General features: G+C 39.4%; 1 protein-coding gene across 2 annotated transcripts; it reads right to left on the reverse strand.

Moving 5' to 3' along the window:
* Nucleotides 1-815: 815 nt before the first annotated feature.
* pdzd11 (PDZ domain containing 11) lies at nucleotides 816-10,469 on the reverse strand. 2 transcript variants are annotated; one of them, XM_058396824.1, is made up of 6 exons: nucleotides 10,405-10,469; nucleotides 9,826-9,926; nucleotides 9,590-9,730; nucleotides 8,212-8,310; nucleotides 6,723-6,783; nucleotides 816-6,596 (listed from the first exon to the last, which is right to left on the reverse strand). In XM_058396824.1, exons 2-6 carry the CDS (start codon nucleotides 9,916-9,918, stop codon nucleotides 6,562-6,564), a joined length of 429 nt encoding a protein of 142 aa, XP_058252807.1. In that variant the 5' UTR covers nucleotides 9,919-9,926; nucleotides 10,405-10,469; the 3' UTR covers nucleotides 816-6,561. The 2 variants fall into 2 exon arrangements, with proteins under 2 accessions (XP_058252807.1, XP_058252808.1); XM_058396825.1 differs by lacking the exon at nucleotides 10,405-10,469 and adding an exon at nucleotides 10,345-10,383.
* Nucleotides 10,470-22,388: the final 11,919 nt, after the last annotated feature.

Genomic DNA, 22,388 nt, shown 5'->3' on the forward strand with positions numbered 1-22,388 from the left:
TTTGGGCAACATGTTCATTACTTAATGTAACTTTATTGCAAATGAAGGGAAATGAACATTTGACCTCTTCTGTAAAAGTAAATTATTCTCTCTGAACTTTTATATAATTAAATTATAAAGTGTTATGGAAATGTTTTTATTTATTTCTCTTTAGCTGATTTAAAACTTGAACACTGCAAAGAGTGGGGAGGTTATGTGGACTGATGAAGGGAGTTAGAAAGGCCTCGTTAATTGTTTGTGAATTTGTTCGCACACCTTGTCCTGAGACTGTGTTTGAATGGTGAACTTGATTTTACATGACTATCCAGGGAAGCTTAGTAATAAGTGTTAAGTTACTATGATTGTATATCATAAGTTTATAAACAGATTTATTTATTACTTTTCCAAACCTAGAGATTGTAAGATACACACTCTTTCTGCTGTAACTTGCATTACTCCTCGATTTCCTGGGCATTGGCGGATGAACTGATTTTTGCATGTGTTAACGTATAAACATGTGCACGGCATGAGGTGAGGGTAAAACCGACAACACTGGTTTACAGATATGTAAGAGATTGATGACCAGAACAATATATTCTCATGCTTATGCCAACACTGTGATGTCCCTAGATACTGTTGTTTTCTTACTGAAACAGGTCTTAACCTACCTGACAGATGATCTGTACACAGAGCAGGGATGGATGTGGAGGATATATTACTAAAAAGACGTCATAGAATACTTTTCCTCATTGCTGTTTTTTAAAAAAAAAATTGTTTTAACAATGTTCTCATTTTAAGGATTATTGTAAGATATTTAAAATAAAATCATTTCACCATTTAAGATTTAGTAAGTCTTTATTTATGTCACAACAAATTCTGCAAACATACATAATCTATGAAACACTGAAGTGTTGAGCACACTCCCCATAATGCTATTTCACAGAAGATTCTATACTGAAGAGCACAAACGATTTACTGAAAAGTGTAGATACGAGAATGTCAGTTAATGCCAGGTACAAAAATGTTTACACATCAAGAAGAGTTACCATCCAATGTAAAGTGCATCAAAGTCCAAGCATTCTGGATTTGACCACAATTTATGAATGAATTTCTCTTCACAGTAGATATCAATTCTATATATGTGCTGGTGATAATTGTCCTTAATTAGTAAAGATAGTTATGTAGGTTTTATCTTTCAGTAGCATCATTTCAATCAGCAGGATATTAAGTTGAAAATTTATGATGAGAGAAAATAAGAGAGATAATACAGATCAGTTACAGTCTGAAACATGATCATATATGTGTGTGTATTTTATATATATATATATATACACATATACACACATACACATACATACATTAGATCCATAACATCCATCAGCTAGGTCAGAAGTGTCAAACTCTGGTCCCAGAGGGCCGAAGCAGCCATATGAAGAGTGAGAGGGGACAGAAAACTACAACACAGCGACTATAAACGCTTAGCCTTATCACTACTGGAAAGTAAATGAATAGCTTTTGTTGTAGCAACACTACAACATGAAATCTGATTATTACCTGACTCCTGGAGTCCCACTGTTGTCATTAAATATAAACTAATAACCAAATGCATGTATATCTAATAATCACATTATAGCCACAATATATTTTACAGTCATGAAGCTAGATATTAATCACCCTTTGTTTTGAATTGTGTAAACTTTGGTATTAAATCCTCACCATGTACAAATCACGACCTCACAACAAAACAGCCTAAATATTCATTGCATCTCATTATAAAACTGGCAAAAATAGTCAGAGAGATCTGCTGTTGCCTCAGATTGTGGAAATGTGTTTGTTTTGGTGCCGTCGTGCAGCATTTGACACTAGTGACTACAATATTATGATGGGGATGCAAAATACTCTCAGTTAATAGGCAAGTTCTTACAAGTCTGCTAGGAGCAATGGAGATCCTTTAGAGCTTACGAAAGAATAGTATGCTGTTCCGCAGGTCTGTATTTAGTCCCAACTCTTCTCTATTTATGTACAGTCCCTTGGACACGTAATCCACAAACAATGTTGCCCTTCACTTTTATGCTGAGGCATAGAATTATACTTGCTGCTTCAGAAAGATTAAGCAGCAATGAAGACTGACAGATTGCATTTCACATATGCCGTGTTTAGTCAATTTTAACTGAACCCTTGTGCATTCTCCACTTGGGTATGGTTCTTTAAAGTAGGTGAGAAAACCAGTAACTGGTTCAAGAGGTGTGATTGGTGTGATCTAGCACAGTGTGACTGCAATAAAAAAAGATTCAACCCCTTTTTCTCACATCAGAGACAATTTGTTAATAAAGTTATTTCAGCTTTAATTCATTGTATCAGAATTCCAGTGGGTCAAATGTTACACTGAATTGACCGTCCCTTTAAACAGATTGAAATTTGTAGCTAATGTCTTCTAGAAGCTACTGATTAGCCAGTGGCATAACTTTCATCCAAATGATGATGGGTTCCCTTATGAGTCTGGTTCCTCTCAAGGTTTCTTCCTCATATCATCTCAGGGAGTTTTTCCCCTGCCACCATCACCTCAGGCTTGCTCATTAGGGATAAATAGTAACTTTTTAAATTTTATAATTATTTTCCCCCTGTTTCTATACTTCTGTAAAGCTGCTTTGGGCAATGTCCATTGTTAAAAGCACTATACAAATAAACTGAATTGAATTAAATAATTAGGAGATAGTTGGGAGTGAACCTGTGGCTATATTTTACAACCTACCTTAAGAGACGGTGCCTTGTTGCCTGAGAAAGTCTGGTTTCACCTTAGGAGCAATTTCCACAAAACTGAAGGTACCACAAGCATCAGTACAAACACCTGTATACAACTATAAATCACACAGACATTATATCGTTCAGGAAGGAGGCACAAAACCCTCCAAATGCCAGGAATGAACCAACTTCGTTCTAAAAGGTTCAAATGAACCCTCAAAACAACAAGAAAGGAACTGATGAAGGAGTCAGTAGCATCAGGTACCATGGTAACTATGAAAATCCACCATCAAGAGATTCCTTCATCCACTATGGCCTGAAAGGCTGCTGCACAAAGAAGCAGACCATACTACAAGAGTGGCATAAAAAGCCAGACTAAAGTTGGGGATCACCAGTGCTCTCTGGTCAGATGAACAAATAAATAATAATAACAAATAATAAACCTATAATGATCAGTGTAGTGTATGGAGGAAGAAGGTTTATCCTATAAAATTTGAAGAAAACCTGACAGAAACTCAGCTGTGAAGCATGGGAGTGGCAGCATCATGTTATGAGAAAGCTTTGCGGATAGATGGCATAATGACAATGAAGAATTTTCTAGCAATACTAAAGCAATCAGCCAGAAAGGTAAAACCTGGTCAGTACCATTAAACCCAAAATATGATGCAGCTTAAAGACAACAAAGTTAAAGTATTAAGAGTTGCAATCACAAACCTTGACCTGAATACCAATTTGTGGACTGAACTGAAAAATCATGTCTGAGCAAAGGAAGGCCACAAACCTGATAAATCATTGTGAGAAGCTTGTGAAAGGCTAGTTTAGGCATTCAATATAGGTTAAGCATTTTAAAAGACAAATAAATTACTAACAAAATAATCTTTCTGACCCACTGAAAATCCGATACAGAAAATAAAAATGAAAACAAATCTGTCTCTTCGCTATTATTTTGAAACAACCTATTTACAAAAACATAGAAGATAAAAATGTTACTTAACACAGGAAATCCATAACAATATGTGTAAATGTGTAGAGTTGTGAAAACTAAGCTTAAATGTCTTTAGCCTAGGTGTAAGTAAACATTTGGTTTCAGCAGGATGTACATAGACTTATATATATTAGTCTATATTAGACTAATTTACTGATGGCCAACTCAGTGTTCTCTGTTGTTGGGTGAATTTTATGATACCTTTGTTAACTTTTTAATTACTATATTACAGACCAATGAACGAAGGTGTGAATTTTCAGCAGTACCTGCCCCTGGTAAAAACAAACAGCAAACAAACAAAAGGCACCAACTGTCTGTCTGATTTAGGTTACTTCGATGTATAAAGTATCCTAATGTTACGATGTTTAAGCATGTTAACTTTATACAATTCTCAAAAAGTACATGCATGATAGTAAACATAATTTTACTCATGTAGAACAGTAGTCTTTGATTTACAAAGTTATTACTGAACATGAGTGCAGTAATGCTGCTAACACATTACAGAGGAATGTAGGCTAACTTGCTGTGGTACTGCTATAGAATACTGAAATAAACTAACTGGGTCATGGAAATTTCCTATTATATGATACTCACCTGCACATAAAGACGTTGAACGTTTGCCAAATGTCTTGTGGACATGACATGGTTTTTACACATAAAGGAGCTTTATATTACTTGACAGACAAGTGTGTCATGAGAGATCGTCAGGTGTGCCATGGGCAATTATCCAATTACACTTGATTGGTCCAAAAAATGATTATTTAGTTATTGGAATTAATTTGTTGAGAGCCTGTGCAATGTAGTGACTGGCAGAGTAATGCAAATACCCCTCCATGTCAGTAGGTAGTGCAATAATGCCCTAGTATGAGTAGTGGTCAAAAGAAAGCAAAAACCGTGAGCTCAAAGCAATACAGAGAAAGTTATCTTTCTTTACGCTTGGTGTGTAGAGAAAAGCTATCCAACAGTGCCATGGTCCTAAGCAAGCTTAAACACCATCTCCAAACATAAATTCAGCCTATGATGGCCTTGGTGATTAGCTGATTAATAGCTAAAGACACTGCTAAACTCTAAAAGGCTGTGGGGCTCCCAGACTGGAGTCTGACAAATCTGTGCCTAGTTTAAAAAAACACCATCTCCTCTGAAAGTATTGGAACGGCAAACCCATTTGGGTTTGAGATTGGGGGGGTAAAAAAAAAAAAATGAATACGAGAATTTCATTTTTTATTTGCTGATATTTACATCTAGATATATTTAACAGCTTAGAACATGCACCTTTGGTTGGAAGCCACTGATTTTTAAAATTGTTGATCCAGTGAATAAAAATACCAGAAGATGTGACCAACAGGTGTTTCTTGATGTCCATCTGTGTCCTGTCAAATTTTAAACAATTGCTTGTTTAACATGTTTCAACAATTAAAAGCTCTAAATGACAACTCTTGGTTTGAGGCCTGGGTTTAGCCTGTGAAGACTGCATTTGTTTGACAGACAGTTGTTGAGAGCTGTGAAACATTCTGTCTTAGAATCCAATCTAACTGGGAGGACCTTCATCATTATGTAGCAGGACAGTGACCCAAAACGCACTTCCAACACAACAAAGGACTTCATCAAGGAAAGTAAATGAAAGGTTTTACACTGGCCAGGTCAGTCGCCAGACTTTAACCCAACTGAGCAGCATTTCACTTTGTTAAAAGGAGAAACCCACTAAAACATGCTCACCCACAGACTGGGTGATCTACCACCAAAGGCGCTATGTTCTAAATTGTTTAACATATCTAGAAGTAATTCTCAGGAAGTGAAATGCAGATCTACTGTCTCATTTATATTTTGAACTCAAATCTAAATGTTTTCAGTGTATAACAAACAAAGCAAAACAAAACAAAAGAACTGGCCTTGCTGCTCCAATACTTTCCAAGTGGACTCCATAATGCAATTAAACCACAAGGCTGATCGTATGTGAACCACTGACCACTGCACCCTTATGCATTTTCTGAACATCCCACTAAATCACCATGGGCAGTAATATAGAGTTGATTTTCTGTTGGCTACTTTGAAGGTTTTCTCCTGTGTTTTAGAGCGAGCATGGCTGTAGTGATTTGTGTTAGCCATCATTCAGGCACCAGAGCATTAATGAGGTTGGACACTATAAGTGTCTGCTTTGAAGTTCATCCCAACAGTGTTCAGTGGGGCTGAGCTGAGGATGCTGTGCAGGCCACTCCAGTACTTCCACTCCCACCTTGGCAAACAATGTCTTTATGGACTCCAAATTATGCACAGGGGCATTGTCATGCTGGAACAGGTTTGGACTAGGTCCCTTAGATCCATTAAAGAGAATTTCTTTAATAATACCACAACCTACAAAGTCATCTGATACAATTATGCACCTCAAACTTTGTGGCAAAAGTTTAGGGAAGACTTACATAAGGGTGTTATGGGCAGTTGTCCACAAACATTTGACCATGTAGATCAGTTTTTGTTAACTGTTTCCGACAGTGCAATAATCGCATCCAGTGCATCTTTATGGTGTTGTTCTTTCCTGTATCAAATACTGTTTCTTACTTGCATGGGAAAGTAACAGAAGCAATATATTTGCACTACAAGTATATGTGAGGTAGTGTCTATGTGAAGAATCTCAAAGCTGGGTTGGCAAAATAAAAGTTCATTAAATTCTCTGAATTTCCCAGGTATATACGCTAATATCTTCATACCTCTAGTAGCACATGAATGATGAATGCAGCGTGAGTAAAAGATAACAGCTGGGATGCTGATGGTGCATTGCATATTCATCAACTCCTCAGAAATCCAGTGCCTCAGAAAGCCACACTGCAAAACGTCAATCTTCGGCACGTCTCTGCCACCTAGTGTACTGTCCTCTCCTTCTGTCTCTGGTAATCTAAAAAGCAGAATCAAGCACACTGATAAAGTGGAACAATATTAAACCAGTAGTTTAATCCATATCTTTCACATTAAGAGAACAGTATCAGCTGAATAATAACGCAATAATAATAAGAGAACTTACTGTAAGGGAAATAGCGCACTCTCATCACAATTTCTCTGGCTGTCTTCAGAATCTCCACAGCCTAAATCATAAAATAATAATTATATATTGTATGCAAAACTTACCTAAACTATGTGAATCATTAAGAAAATCCACCAAATACAGCCACTCCCTTAACACACACTCACACACCACTAGTGCAAAAGGGGAGTTTTTTTAAATAGTGTAGAGGACTAAATAGTACAAAAACACACTGGTCAGTAGGCTTTGATAAATTTTCTAAAACAGCATTCGTCACTTGACTTGACTGGATATGTGGTTATAGGGAAAGAATCAACATCAGGGTGGAAATCATTACTCCAGTTTGCATAAGAAGGGTAATGGTATCTCAAGCAGTTAAGGCTCTGGACTGTTGATCGGAGGCTCAGAGTTCAAGCCCCAGCACCCCCAAGCTCCACTGTTGGGCAACTGAGCAAGGCCCTTAACCCTCCCTGCTCCAGGGGCACGGCATCATAACTGCCCCTGTGCTCTGACCCCAACTTCCTCAGCAGGGATATACAAAGAAAAGAATTCCACTGTGCTGTAATGTATACATGGCAATAATAAAGTCTGATTATTTCACATAACAGCATGCACATGCCGTGTGTTTTATTCCTTATTTATACCACAGCACAGTTAAATAGTCAAATATGACTTGTAGGTGTGCAATTTATTTTTGTGCAACACCATAGACAGTTAATATTCATACGCTCAATCTAATACATTATAGCTTCGACATTAAAGCCTCATAGTCAGGGCCTAGCATGGTGGAAGCTCCATATAATCTAAGACTAACAATAAATAATTGAAAAACAAGTTATTGCTTAACGTAATAATTCTTATTAATGTTGATGTGATGAAAGGTTTCGATGGAGAATGTTTATTTAACATTTAAGGAATGAGTTTTCAGTCTTAAGCTCTCTTTCTCTCATGGGTACGCTTTCTGTTTTCTCTGTAAAATGACAGACTGTCCTTTGTGTATGAGTGAGTGAGTGAAAGAGAGTGTAATCAGAGTGAGTGAGTGAGTGAAAGGCTTTATCATGAAGAACTGGAACTAATGTTAAATGTGTACAAAACTATAAACTTAAAATGTGCAGCATTTTGTTCATTCATAAAAGAAACACAGCAACCACTAACACAACTCAGACTGTGCTGTTATATCAAAATAATTCATGTTGTGTATTATTCCTTACATATTTAATAATAAAAGGCCTGCCAGGCTGTAATTGCTGCAAAATGTGGCATTTTTTGATGAAAACAAAGTTTGAAGAACACATACATCATTTTAATGAAAATCATTATTTCTAACTCGGACAGTGACCACATGTCCAGTTCATTTGCTAGGTTTCTTATTCAAACTCATTTCATGTGTGGTTCATGGAAAACAAGGAAATTTCCAAGTGATCCCAAAGTGTAGTGTAAAATGAAGAATCACATGTGGTCGAAAAAGTCCACATTACAGATTGTTTACCTTGGAGTGTTCTATATCCTGAAAGTCCACTTCATTAACCGATAGCACCTGATCTCCTTCCTGTAGTCCTGCCCTGTGAGCATCAGAATCCGGCACCACCTGATAAAAAAAAAAACAAAAGGAGAAATTACTAAACAATGCACACAGTCTAATTTATACAAGGCTTTAATGAAAGGACAGTCACAGACTTCTGACAATAACCACATTATGGACAGAGCTGTGAATCCTTCCACACAAACCTTACTTCATTGATTCATTTTTATTTTTTCCCTCATAGCTTACAGATACAAGACTTATGTCTTGTATCTCATGATGTCTGTAGTTCATAAAATAAATTTTTTTCCACATAATTATCTACAATCTCAATCCACAATAAAAATAGCTGTTTGTTACGTATGATTTGATTGTGTAAAAGAATTGAGCCAGCGTCTATCTAGAGTAATTAATGTGTTGATTGTCCCAGAAAGATTTACAATTATAAATCTACACTGTATTGCCACCCCTCCATATCACTGAATTCAGGTGTTGTTTTTCAGGGGTTGGGCTTGACCCCTTAGTTCCAGTGAAAGGAACTCTTAATGCTTCAGCATACCAAGACATTTTGGACAATTTCATGCTCCCAACTTTGTGGGAACAGTTTGGGGATGACCCCTTCCTGTTCCAACATGACTGCACACAAAGCAAGGTCCATAAAGACATGGATGAGTTTGGTGTGGTGGAACTTTACAGAGTCCTGACCTCAACCCTGACCTGAACATCTTTGGGATGAATTAAAGCGGAGACTGTGAACCAGGCCTTCTCGTCCAGCATCAATGCCGGACCTCACAAATGAGCTTCTAGAGGAATGGTCAAAGATTCCCAAAAACACACTCCTAAACCTTGTGGAAAGCCTTCCCAGAAGAGTTTAAGCTGTTATAAACTCCATATTACATTCATGTGCATGTTGGCCTGCCTAGCAGTCTCCGCTCTAATTCATCCCAAAGGAGTTGACGTCATCAGGTTGAGGTCAGGACTAGTTCAGGACTAGGCCAGTCAAGTTCCTCAACACCAAACTCTCTCATCCATGTCTTTATGGACCTTGCTTTGTACACTGGTGTGCAGTCATGTTGGAACAGGAAGGGGTCATCCCCAAACTGTTCCCACAAAGTTGAGAGCATGAAATTGTCCAAAATGTCTTGGTATGCTGAAGCATCAAGAGTTCCTTTCACTGGAAGTAAACAACCCCTGAATTCAGTGAATGGAGGCAATATAGTGTATATCCTTTTTTTTTTTTTTAATAAACAGCCCTTACCCAGTCTATTTGTTCAAACGCATTACAAAGGTGACATGAAATAAACACCTTAGCTTGGCGAAAGCAGTATAAGCAGCTATGTCTCACCTTCGAGATAAAGATACCAAGCTGGGACGCTTTACCACCTCGGATATTGAAGCCCAGCTGTGCTCCAGGAGGCTTCTTTAAGATGATGGTGCGTGGCAGGAACTGCGTAAGCTCATTATTATAATCAGGGTGATTTATCCTCTAAGGAAAACAGAAAGGACATTAAAAATGGAGAATTATATAGAAAAGGATGCAGTTCAGTATATAGTTATAAGTGTATAAACTAGGTGAGTTACATCCTGAGGAGGAATCCATGTAGGAGGATTTTCATAGGAGGGCAGAAACACAACTGGCAGTTGGTAGTCATCATAAGGAATTTTTTGATCCATCTGTCATACTTAAAAGATGTCAAATAAATACATAAATAAATAAATAAATTAAAACATCCCAACATTATAGAGTATCACATAAAGACACGTAAACAAGACAGATCAAATAGATACACAAAACAGTTTAATGTGTTTATCTAATGCTGGTGAAGGCAAACTGTATAACTATACTGCGGCTACAACTGCTATAAAAGTTAAATAAGCAAGCTAGTAAATAAACAAATAAATAAACAAACAAACAGAATTTCCACTCAGTCATGAAGCGTTAGTTTAGCTAATTTGGCTGTCTAGCTAGCTGTTTTCAATCAGATTCTCCATAACATAGCCTGTTAGCTTAACTAACACTAAAAGAAATTAACTGCTCTGCTCGAGAAGTAATAAAATGCAATGTTTATAATCTTCCACAAAAACGTGAAATATTCCCACCATTTAAAACTGGATATGAAACAAATTATACTTATTTATTTACTCCTTTGGTCAACTTACGAAATTGTACGCCTTCGTCTTCTTCTTCTTCGCTTGTTTTCGCTTTCTCTTCTTCTGAAGGTGAGTGTACCGCCGCCTACTGGACTCCCTCTGACAAATCCTCACTGAGGAGCTCGGTAGGTCCATGCCTTTAACTGAGCATCATCTTTTTTTTCATTTGTCTTTATTTGTCACATATATATTACAGCATAATGAAATTATTTCTTCGCATATCCCATCCTTGGGGGTTGGAGTCAGGGCGCAGGGTCAGCCATGATGCAGCGCCCCTGGACCAGGGCAGGTTGGGGTCCTTGTTCAAGGGCTTAACGGTGGCAGCTTTGCAGTGTTGGGGCTTGAACCCTGAGCTACTGGTCAACGACTCAGAGCCTTAACCACTTGAGCTACCACCACCAACTGCTTCCTGGTGGCCATTTACTTAAAAACAAAATCAGTTTATAAATACCAAATTGTCATTCAAGATTCAAGATTCAAGAAGCTTTATTGTCATTTCAACCACATATAGCTGACGCAGTACATAGTGAAATGAAACAACGTTTCTCCAGGACCTGGTGCTACATAAACATACAACAACAAAGTTCAACACAAAACAACACCACAGAGCTAGGACAGAAGTTTGTCTTAGCCACGTAAAGTGCACAGTGTGCAGCTGGGTGCAAACAGAGCATAGACAAGACAGTGCAAAAGACAATAAATACAAGAAAGACAACACAAAAGAACACAGGACACTTAGCACCGAAAAAGAAAGAAAAGAACATGTGTAATGGAATGTAAGTGAAATAAAATAACAAAGTGAAATGATGTAAAAAAGTATTGTGCAAAAATATTGTGCAAAAATACACAGCAGCGGTATCATGTTACAGTAAGGAAGAAAACCCAACTGTTGTTTTATGTTGCACCATGGTTCTGGAGGGATGTTGTTTCATTTTGCTATGTACTTCATCAAGTCAAGTCAAAGTCAAAGAAGCTGTATTGTCATTTCAACCATATATAGCTGATGCAGTACACAGTGAAATGAAACAACGTTCCTCCAGAGGTGCTACACGGAACAAAAACAAAGTACAGGTGACGCGGACAAACATAGAGCCAAACTATACTTAAGGTGCAATTCTTTAAAAACTAAACATACAACATACACTATATTGCCAAAAGTATTCGCTCACCTGCCTTGACTCGCATATGAACTTAAGTGACATCCCATTCCTAATCCATAGGGTTCAATATGACGTCGGTCCACCCTTTGCAGCTATAACACCTTCAACTCTTCTGGGAAGGCTGTCCACAAGGTTTAGGAGTGTGTTTATGGGAATTTTTGACCATTCTTCCAGAAGCGCATTTGTGAGGTCATGTTGGTCATGAGGATGTTGGACGAGAAGGTCTGGCTCTCAGTCTCCGCTCTAATTCATCCCAAAGGTGTTCTATCGGGTTGAGGTCAGGACTCTGTGCAGGCCAGTCAAGTTCATCCACACCAGACTCTGTCATCCATGTCTTTATGGACCTTGCTTTGTGCACTGGTGCACAGTCATGTTGGAAGAGGAAGGGGCCAGCTCCAAACTGTTCCCACAAAGTTGGGAGCATGGAATTGTCCAAAATGTCTTGGTATGCTGAAGCATTCAGAGTTCCTTTCACTGGAACTAAGGGGCCAAGCCCAGCTCCTGAAAAACAACCCCACACCATAATCCCCCCTCCACCAAACTTTACACTTGGCACAATGCAGTCAGACAAGTACCGTTCTCCTGGCAACCGCCAAACCCAGACTCGTCCATCAGATTGCCAGATGGAGAAGCGCGATTCGTCACTCCAGAGAACGCGTCTCCACTGCTCTAGAGTCCAGTGGCGGCGTGCTTTACACCACTGCATCCGACGCTTTGCATTGCACTTGGTGATGTATGGCTTGGATGCAGCTGCTCGGCCATGGAAACCCATTCCATGAAGCTCTCTGCGCACTGTTCTTGAGCTAATCTGAAGGCCACATGAAGTTTGGAGGTCTGTAGCGATTGACTCTGCAGAAAGTTGGCGACCTCTTCGCACTATGCGCCTCAGCATCCGCTGACCCCGCTCCGTCAGTTTACGTGGCCTACCACTTCGTGGCTGAGTTGCTGTCGTTCCCAAACACTTCCACGTTCTTATAATACAGCTGACAGTTGACTGTGGAATATTTAGGAGCGAGGAAATTTCACGACTGGATTTTATTGCACAGGTGGCATCCTATCACAGTTCCACGCTGGAATTCACTGAGCTCCTGAGAGCGACCCATTCTTTCACAAATGTTTGTAAAAACAGTCTGCAAGCCTAGGTGCTTGATTTTATACACCTGTGGCCATGGAAGTGATTGGAACACTGATGTGTGTTAGACGGTGAAGAAACAGTGTTAGGGACAGTAAATAATAGCAGCAGAGGTTATTTGAGTTATGGCAGATAAAAAATTTACAAATATTTTAAGTGACATGCGCATGTAAACAAGATCAACGTAAAGTGACGTGTGCATATAAAACATGATCAATTGTGTGTGTGTGTGTCCAACTCAGTTCAGTTCTCTGTTGAGACACCTGATTGCCTGAGGGAAGAAGCTGTTCAAAAGTCTGGTTGTGTGGGTTCAAATGCTTCTGTACCTTTTTTCCCGGATGGCAGAAGAGTGAAGAGTGTGTGTGAGGAGTGTGTGGGGTCATCCACAATGTGCGGATGCAGCGTGTGGAGTAAATGTCCATAATAGAGGGAAGAGAGACTCCGATGATCTTCTCAGCTGTCTTCACTATCCGCTACAGGGTCTTGCAATCTGACACGGTGCAATTCCCAAACCAGGCAGTGATGCGGCTGCTCAGAATGCTCTCGATTGTCCCTCTGTAGAAGGTGGTCAGGATGGGTGGTGGAAGATGAGCCTTTCTCAGCCTTCGCAGGAAGTAGAGACGCTGCTGGGCTTTCTTGGTGATGGAGCTGGTGTTGAGTGACCAGGTGAGGTCCTCCACCAGGTGAACACCAAGAAATTTGGTGCTCTTGAGGATCTCCACGTTGGACCCATCGATGTTCAGTGGAGAATGGTCACTCACGCTCACCTGAAGTCAACAACCATCTCTTTCGTTTTCTCCACGTTCAGAGACAGGTTGTTGACTTTACACCAGCTATACACTATATTGCCAAAAGTTTTGGGACATCTGCCTTTACATGCACATGAATTTAATATGGAGTTTGCCCGCCCTTTGCAGCTATAACAGCATCAACTCTTCTGGGAAGGGTTTCCACAAGCCTTCAGTGTGCTTTTGGTCATTTTTGACCATTCCTCTCAAAGTGCATTTGTGAGGTCAGGCACTGACCCACTCACTCATCCATGTCTTTATGGACCTTGCTTTGTGCACTGGTGTGCAGTCATGTTGGAACAGGAAGGGGTCATCCCCAAACTGTTCCCACAAAGTTGGGAGCATGGAATTGTCCAAAATGGTTGAAATGGTTGAAATGTCAATAAAACCTTCTTTACTTGACTTGTCTTGACTTGTCAACTTGGAAAATAATCAACATCCATACTCCAGATTTAATAAACCATACCAGATTTAATTTTAACATTAACTGATGCTTAAAATATGGAAGATGTTGGCTTCCTTTATAGCTGCTTTATACCTGTCTGTATTTTATTAATATTATCATCTGTATTATCTACTGTATATTTCTATAAAAACATCATTATTTATTCTTGGTTATTGACATTGATACATAAATGGATAGATTATAAGGCAGATTGATCAGCTCTTAGTGTGGAAATGCACCACTGCCATTCCCCAAGTTGAACTGGTTAAAGATTTGAATAGTAAAAATTGAATGAAGGCTCTTCTAAAATTATAGTTATGTGAAGCTCTGGTATTATCATCCAGAAAGGTGAGCATGCTTTATATTGAAGGCAGTTATTGTGTTTTAGAAGGCCGTTGCATTGTGTTGATGATCTAGTTGTTCCAGGCTTCTTTCTGTCTTATTCTGTTCTTATTGTGTAACTAAATTACATGTTAATTTTACCTAATCCAGAAGAGATGCTAGGGAAAGGTTACCTCTCAAACCTGTCAGGTCACATGTGAGTCATGATTTGTAGGGTACTGCGAGTCATTGCATTGTTATTATTAAATTATGTAGTAATACATTTTTTTTCTATTACAGTGTGGACTAAAAATATCAGAATGAGATACAAGATCAGAATGAGACACACAAAGAAAGAAGAAACGTGTATAGCAATATAGTACATAACATAGAAAATGCAATGAAAATACTGATAAATAAGTCAGTTGGATAATAAGCAGAATGAAGCTGAATAACAAACATAAATTCAAAAACATAGGCAAAAGTGGGCAAATCTAAATACAATGACAAAATTGATCCTCATCCATGAAGCAACATCAGAATAAACAGCAGTGGCATCAATAGAGATTGTGCTGAGAGAGTCCTGGGATTCAATGTGACACGGTTTAGCAGAAATCTCTTTGTTGAGGCTGCTTCTCTGGAGGACAGATATCAGCAGGAAGGCTGTGATAATTGTTGTCATATCACTAACACAGCACCCCATAAGAAAACAACAACAACAAATAAAAAATTTATTTAAAAATGGATGGATTACAAATTCGTGCAGCAGACAAATAGAAACATACTCAGTATTTAAACATATTTAATGTGTTTAAAAGAAAAGTGTTATATTGCTGGCAAAGTTCCCACATGTTCCCACAAAGTTCCCACAGAGCTAAAATAAAGTCTGAGGCACAGCATCTCTACACTGCAGTCCCCTAGGTTTACAGTTAATAGCGAAAAATCAAAAAGGAAGGAAGTGTCAGAGATTGTGAAACAAAGGTCATGGGGTGAGAGCATGGTAATAAGACAAGAGACTCCCAATACATTCAAAATGCATCAGTGTCCTCTCAGTTCTTAACGGGACCATGTGCTCTCAAAGTGAAGTTATGACATGAGCAATTCTACAAAACCAACATCTTGGCACATTTGAAATTATGGTTCTCATTAAATTACCTTTCAAGACAATGTCAGGCATGTGCCTTAATGCTAATACATAGTCTTCTATATGTGTATGTGAAAAGGTGAGATAAGATGAGGGCCCCTTATCCTGGGATGCTTGATTGAGTTTTACAAGGCCCTTTAAGGGATGCTTGATCTCCTTTCTCTGCTACAACCATTGTGAGAGGGCCAAGACTGCTTCCCCCACCTTTCTGGGATTTGGGAACACCAGGTCAACTGGGAAAAATGGGTGAGTCGGCTTGTCTGTAGGCAGAGGGAGAGAGACACATTACCATGCACACTGTTCAGTTTTTCCTATCAGATCCTGAGTGAACTCACTGACAATTATGTCCACATCACCTGAAAAGGAAACACCAGGATTATGTTTAGTCCATGGGGTTGGAGATGGCTGGCCCATAATTTTCTCAAAAGGAGACAGCTGTGATTTTGGGTGTGGTGTCATGTGAATTACACAGAGGACTAAGTGATGCAGTCTACCCAGTTTCAACCATTTGTCTGCTGTCAAATTTTAGTTTAATTAATCTCCTCATAACCCCTCTTGACATGTTAAGTGACATAAAAATGTTGCATGAAACATGGCAAGATATTTATGTGCAAAGTAGTGTAGTGTACGTATGAGTAAAAAGAGAGAATGCAGTGGCCAAGTTGTGTACAAAACTCAAAAGTGTGCACTCTTTGGCAGCCTACTTCAATACTTCATCATCTAAAGTGTTGCTGCATTCCATATCAGAATCCCCTGGATCATGACTCTTAATGTTGAAAATACAAGTTATTTGGGCAAAAGAGAGGCTTCTAATAGATCTGAAACTAGTGTGGCATGCAAAATGGGTTTGCCATATGTGGCTTTAAAACCATGTGCATGCCAAATTTAACCAAAATCATGAGCTACACCTAAAGCATATCACAAGTCAGTGTAAGTCACAATAATTTGTCATTGGATTAAAGCACAAATCATATACAAATATGTGAATACCACCCACCAAAGAGTGTTGTAAAAGATCTAAACAACATGGTTAAGTGTTCTAAGTTCATGTGTTATATCTGAGTGTTATTAAGAATGGTGATTACCTAGTGTGAGAAAGAGCGACCTTTTCAGTAGCTTAGAACAAGAGGCAGCAACAGACCACAAACATGTGGGCATACCTTGGACTATATGATCAAGGGATTTTGATAAATGTGCTACTAGACGATAACCTCTGCCATGTTTTTTGGCCAGGACCCTCATGGCCGTGCCCCTATCCTCGATGACATAGAAAAGGAATGGAGTGTTGTAGTCAGGTGGGCCTAGGGCTGAGACAAAGCTCAAAGGATAGCAGAAAGCGTTCATCATTTCTTCAGTCCATTCAACATCATCATCTTTAAGCCATCATTGTCTTAACACCTTATCCTGGTGTGAACGGTCAGGTATGAGTCAATGAAACCTTGAGGTAGGTGTGTCCAGGTGTATTGATGTTGTTTGCATGTGACAGCAAAAATAGGCTGCATCTGCTCACTATTGAAAAAGGCACTGCAGAGATCAACAACAGTAAAATATTCATGATCATGCGCTATGGTGGACAATATTGAAGATACAACTTGTACAATTGGACTAATGAGTATTCCCGGATTGTTAATTTGCCATAAGTCTTGTGTGAGACACCAACCTTTATCATAAGGCTTCTTCACAGGATTAACAGGGGTGTCGCATGGTTGACATGTAGGTATGAGCACATCCTGCTCCAAAAAAGAATTAATCACAGTTTGACACCATCCTTTTTCTCTGGGGTTAAAGGATATTGTTTACAATATACAGATATAGACGAAAAAAGGTTTGCCGTATTAGGGGGTACCTGTACAGGTACAACTTGTGAGGTACTTCCAAAAGGTCAGTGGGAATGTCTAGATTATTACCGGTCTCAAAAGAACATATCTCATAGAAGAACAGAAGAATATTCAAAGAAAAGACAAGAATTCAGTTTAGCCAGGATATCACGACCCAATGGACTGGGATTTTAGGGTCATCTTATAATGAAAGAGACTCACTGAGACGCAAAAATTCAGAGGTGCTTATTCCGAGTGAACCAGAGGACAAGGCTCAGACTTGTTCATTTATTTTAATGTGTGCAGGAGCTCCCAACAAAATGGGGATAACACTCTCGCTACAGTTTTGGCAAAAATAACAATCAACTCCTTTCAGTTATTCCATATACTATTCATGTACCAATAATTCTGAACAGAATTACCCTGACTAAAAACACTGCAGGTTAAGATTATGAAATATGTGTAATCCTAACTGAGATAACACAAGAACCACATGGAGGTAGAGCTACCTAACCGAGATCCACCTGGACAAACCCCCAGAGAGCTAATAGATTTGTTTGGGTTTGTTTCTAATGAAGAAGTCTGTGTTTGCTCTGCTCTTGTAAGCTCAGTGGACATGCAAAAAAAAACACCAAACACTCTATGCCCATGAACCTTCCACTTAAATCAATACACAGAAAACTTGATTGAACAAATGTGTTTTCAGCCTGGACTTGGAGACTGGACTGTAGGACTCTAGCTGCAGCATTCTGGACTAACTGTAGCTTGTTTATGGTATAACTGGAACATCCAGACAGTAAGGCATAACAACAATTCTACCTAAAGGTAACAAAAGCATGAACTCATTTTTCTGCATCGTGTAGTGATATAACGTTTGTTATCTTAGAAATATTTCTGAGGTGAAAGAAGGCTATCCTAGTGATATTATCTACATGAGCTTCAAATGATAGACCAGAGACAAGAATTACAAGGTCTTTTATTGCTGCACATGAAAGGATCAAACAGATTTACTCTGTAATCAGAAAGCTTACTTCTGGCTGCATGTGGTCTTAGTTTGAGCACTTCTGTCTTGTCAGAGTTAAGTCGGAGGAAGTTAGTGAGCATCCACTGTCTAATGTCCTTTACACATTCTTCAATCATAATAAGCTGGTGTCTCTCATCTGTTTCTGATCTAAAACATACAGCTGTGTGTCATCAGCATATCAGTGGAAACCAAGGGGTAGCATTTGTACTGTTGTAAAGCCTGAATGTATTCAATTTAGAATTACACAAAATGTTCACATGTATGTGTGTGTCTTCCCCTTCCTGGTTAATTTCCTGTCTTAGCTCCTCCTCTTCCCTCCTCTTCATTATGTCGGCATGGCGAATAATTTTTATATTTTTATTTTTTTATAGTTACACTTTTCTTGTACGTTTGTTTAAGATATTATTTTCTCAAACTGTTTGATTATAAAAACATAATGTTTTTAGGTCATTTAAGGTTATGTTTAGTTTTCTGTCTGGGTCAGTGAGCTTGGAACACGTGTTAATGTTATTGCACATAACATTTACTTTAGAAATAAATATATAGCTGACACAGTACGTAGTGAAATGAAACAACGTTTTTCCAGGACCCGGGTGCTACATAAAACAACACAGAGCTAGGACTGAAAGTAAGCTGTCCTAGCCACATAAAGTGTATCATGTGCAGCCTAATGAAAACAGTGCAAGACAAAAGACGATATAAAACACTACAGGACAGATACACAAAATAGCACAGACCAGTGTACATTCTGTACATTATACATTACATTGTGCAAAAATAAGAAGGTTGTAAACAAAGAGGGTTTTCGTACAAATCTATACACTTCTGTAATAGCAGCAGTTGGTGGCAGTATTGAAATATGGTGTATATAAACAGCAACTGAGTGAATGTTGTACATCTTGTTGGACAGCTTGTGCAAAACAGCATGTAAGCAGTTTTAATATTGGTGGTGCTATAGAGGTATGTTTGTTGTTAGAACAGAACCTTGTGGAACACCGAACATAACCTCGGTATGCTTAGAGAAGTCTCCACGAACTGATAACGATCTGTCAAATAAGACCTGAGCCAGTAGAGGGCTGTCCCCTTATCATCAACAACATTTTCTAGCCTATCAAGTAAAATAGTCAATGGTGTCAAAAGCTGCACTACGATCAAGTAACACCAGAAAGGAGACACAACCCTGTTCAGAGGACTGTAACAGGTCATTTACCACTTTAACCAGTGCTGTCTCTGTGCCATGATGAGGCCAAAATCCTGACTGATACATTTCATAAATGTTATTCCTATGAATGTATGTACATAACTGCTGTGCTACAACCTTGATCTTGGAGATAAAGGGGAGGTTTGATATTGGCCTGTAGTTGGACAGCTGAAAGGATTGAGGTCGATTTTTAAATTAGAGTTTTGATAACTGCTATCTAGTAAGCAGATTGATAGTTTTGAATCAGAAATTAGGGAATTAAATTAAAATTAAATCAGTCTTGAAGGTGAGTAAGTCCTGATTGATATTTTTTATATAATTGATAGTTTTTAATTAATAGTCTGCATTTTCTGCCTTATCAATTTTTCCACTGAAATAATTCAGGAAGACATTGCTGCTGCATATACATGGTGTGCACTTTTCAACAGGGTTTTTTCTCTTAGTTAACTTTGCTACAGTATTAAATACCTATGACACTGTCAGATAGAGGTCTTTAGCATGCCAAAGACATTTCCACTCTCCTCACACAGACCCTGGCATTGTGTGATAAACCTGCTGCCAGGGGACATTCTTCTACATTTACACGTTCATCATTTCCTATCACAGGGACTCTTGCTAGGAAAGTACGTACAAGAAGTACTCAGGTAAGGACTCGTTTAGACTCTGTCATCTGCAGCAGGGGATTTTTCATTGTGGAAACAGGATGCGATCTCAAGCTAAACTTGAGTTTATGCTAAACTTGGCCTGAGGAGTGTGCACATATCTCATCTCATATATGTCTGGGAGCAGGTCAAGAAGGAATACTACCTTCTCTGCACACAGGGCACACTTAAACATGGTGATGCCATATGGCCAGACCCCTACCCCTTGCTGTGTTCCAGTTGTTAAACAGTGAACTATTATGTAACATGATTAAATGGGATGTTTACATAGATGACATCTTGGTGTATTCACACAGCCTGGAGGAGCACGTGACACATTCTGCAATGACTTACTGGTGAGGTGAACTGCTTTTTCTAGCTCACTTACCATTATTATTAAGGTTATTATTAATTATTGATTAACAGGATCAGGCACATAAAATTTGGACTAGCACTATTTTTTGCACTTCTAGACCAGAAGATCACTAAGAGTAACATTTTACTATACGATGAAGAAAATCACCAGATGCGGCTTGAAGCCGGGTGACACCATTTAAGGAGGTGTGGGAATAACGAACTAGCTGAACAATTTCTTCAACAAGTTTGATGACCCCACCTCATTCACACCTCAGTACATTGCACCCCCACCCATGCTTCTGCTTTGGTACCCCCTGGAACCAACTGTAGCACAGAGGAGGAGAATGTCGCTTCACCCACAATCACAGCAGCCCAGGTGTGCGGAGAGCTGAGGAGGCTTTGTCCCAGCAAAGCGGCTGGCCCAGATGGAGTATCTCCATGACTACTGAAGGTCTGCGCATTGGAGCTGGGAGACCCTCTACAGCGCATCTTTAACCTGAGCCTGGAGCAGGAGAGGGTACCTTGGCAGTGGAAAACATCCTGCATCATCCCCCTGCTACACCACATTAGGGCACAGGTCTGGCATGCCCTCCATTCTCTGCAATTTGCATACCAGGAGAAGGTGGGAGTGGAGGATGCCATTACCTACATGCTACACAGAGCCCTCTCTTACCTGGACAGTGGCAGCGGGGCTGTGAGAATTACATTTTTGGACCAGTGCATTCAACACCATCCAGCCGCTGCTCCTCAGAGATAAATTAAGAGTTGGGAGTGAGCAAACCTGGTGGTGTGGATCACGGACTACCTGACAGGCAGACCTCAGTACATGCGACTGGGGGATTGCAGGTCTGACACTGTGGTCAGCAATACGGGAGCGCCACAAGGGACTGTGCTCTCTCCGGTCCTGTTCACCCTGTACATGTCGGACTTTCAATATAACTCAGGGTCTGATATAGGACTTTGTTGCATGGTGTGACTTTAATCATCTGCACCTCAACACCACAAAGACCAGGGAGATGGTGGTGGATTTCAGGAGGCCCAGGCCGCAACCGGAGCCTGTGACTATCAACGGTGACTGTGTGGAGTTTGTTAAGGCTTATAAATACCTTGGAGTACAGCAGGATGATAGAATGGACTGGACTTCCAACACGGATGCTCTGTGCAGGAGAGGACAGAGCTGGCTGTACTTCCTTAGAAGGCTGGCATCCTTTAACATCTGCAAAAAGCTGCTGAGGATGTTCTATCAGACTGTTGTGGCGAGTGCCCTCTTCTATGCGGCAGTGTGCTGGGGAGGCAGCATCAAGAAGAAGGACACCTCAAATCTGGACAAGCTGGTGAGGAAGGCGGGCTTGACTGTGGGCTCAGAACTGGACAGCCTGATATCAGTGGCACAGAGATGGGCGCTGAACAGGCTCCTATCAATCATGGACAATCTGCTGCATCCACTGCACACCATAATATCCAGACAGAGGAGCAGCTTCAGTGACAGGTTGCTTTCACTGCCCTGCTCCACTGACCTCCACTGAGGTCGTTCCTCCCCATGCCATGTGACTCTTTAACTCCACTCTGGCGGGGTCAATGCTGACATTAATCTCTGTCCTGGACTGTACTACAAACTGTACACTATGCACCGTACACTCCGGTTTGCACAGGACTCTTCAACACACTCAGATTTGCACAGGACTCAACATGCATAACTTAAAATTCTACTTTTTGCACATTACCTTATTATCTCTTATACCTTTACATTTCTAGTATTTAGTATTATAAAATATGTTATATTTGTTATATTTTATTTTATTATATTTTATTTTTTTTTATTTTTTATTATTACCTTATTACCTATGCTTGTGGATACTGCTGGAAGTTGTAAATTTCCACTTGGGATGAATAAAGTATCTATCTATCTATCTATCTATCTATCTATCTATCTATCTATCTATCTATCTATCTATCTATCTAT

Source organism: Hemibagrus wyckioides, linkage group LG08 (genome assembly GCF_019097595.1).
Source record: "Hemibagrus wyckioides isolate EC202008001 linkage group LG08, SWU_Hwy_1.0, whole genome shotgun sequence".
In the NCBI taxonomy this organism is placed as follows: Eukaryota; Metazoa; Chordata; class Actinopteri; order Siluriformes; family Bagridae; genus Hemibagrus; species Hemibagrus wyckioides.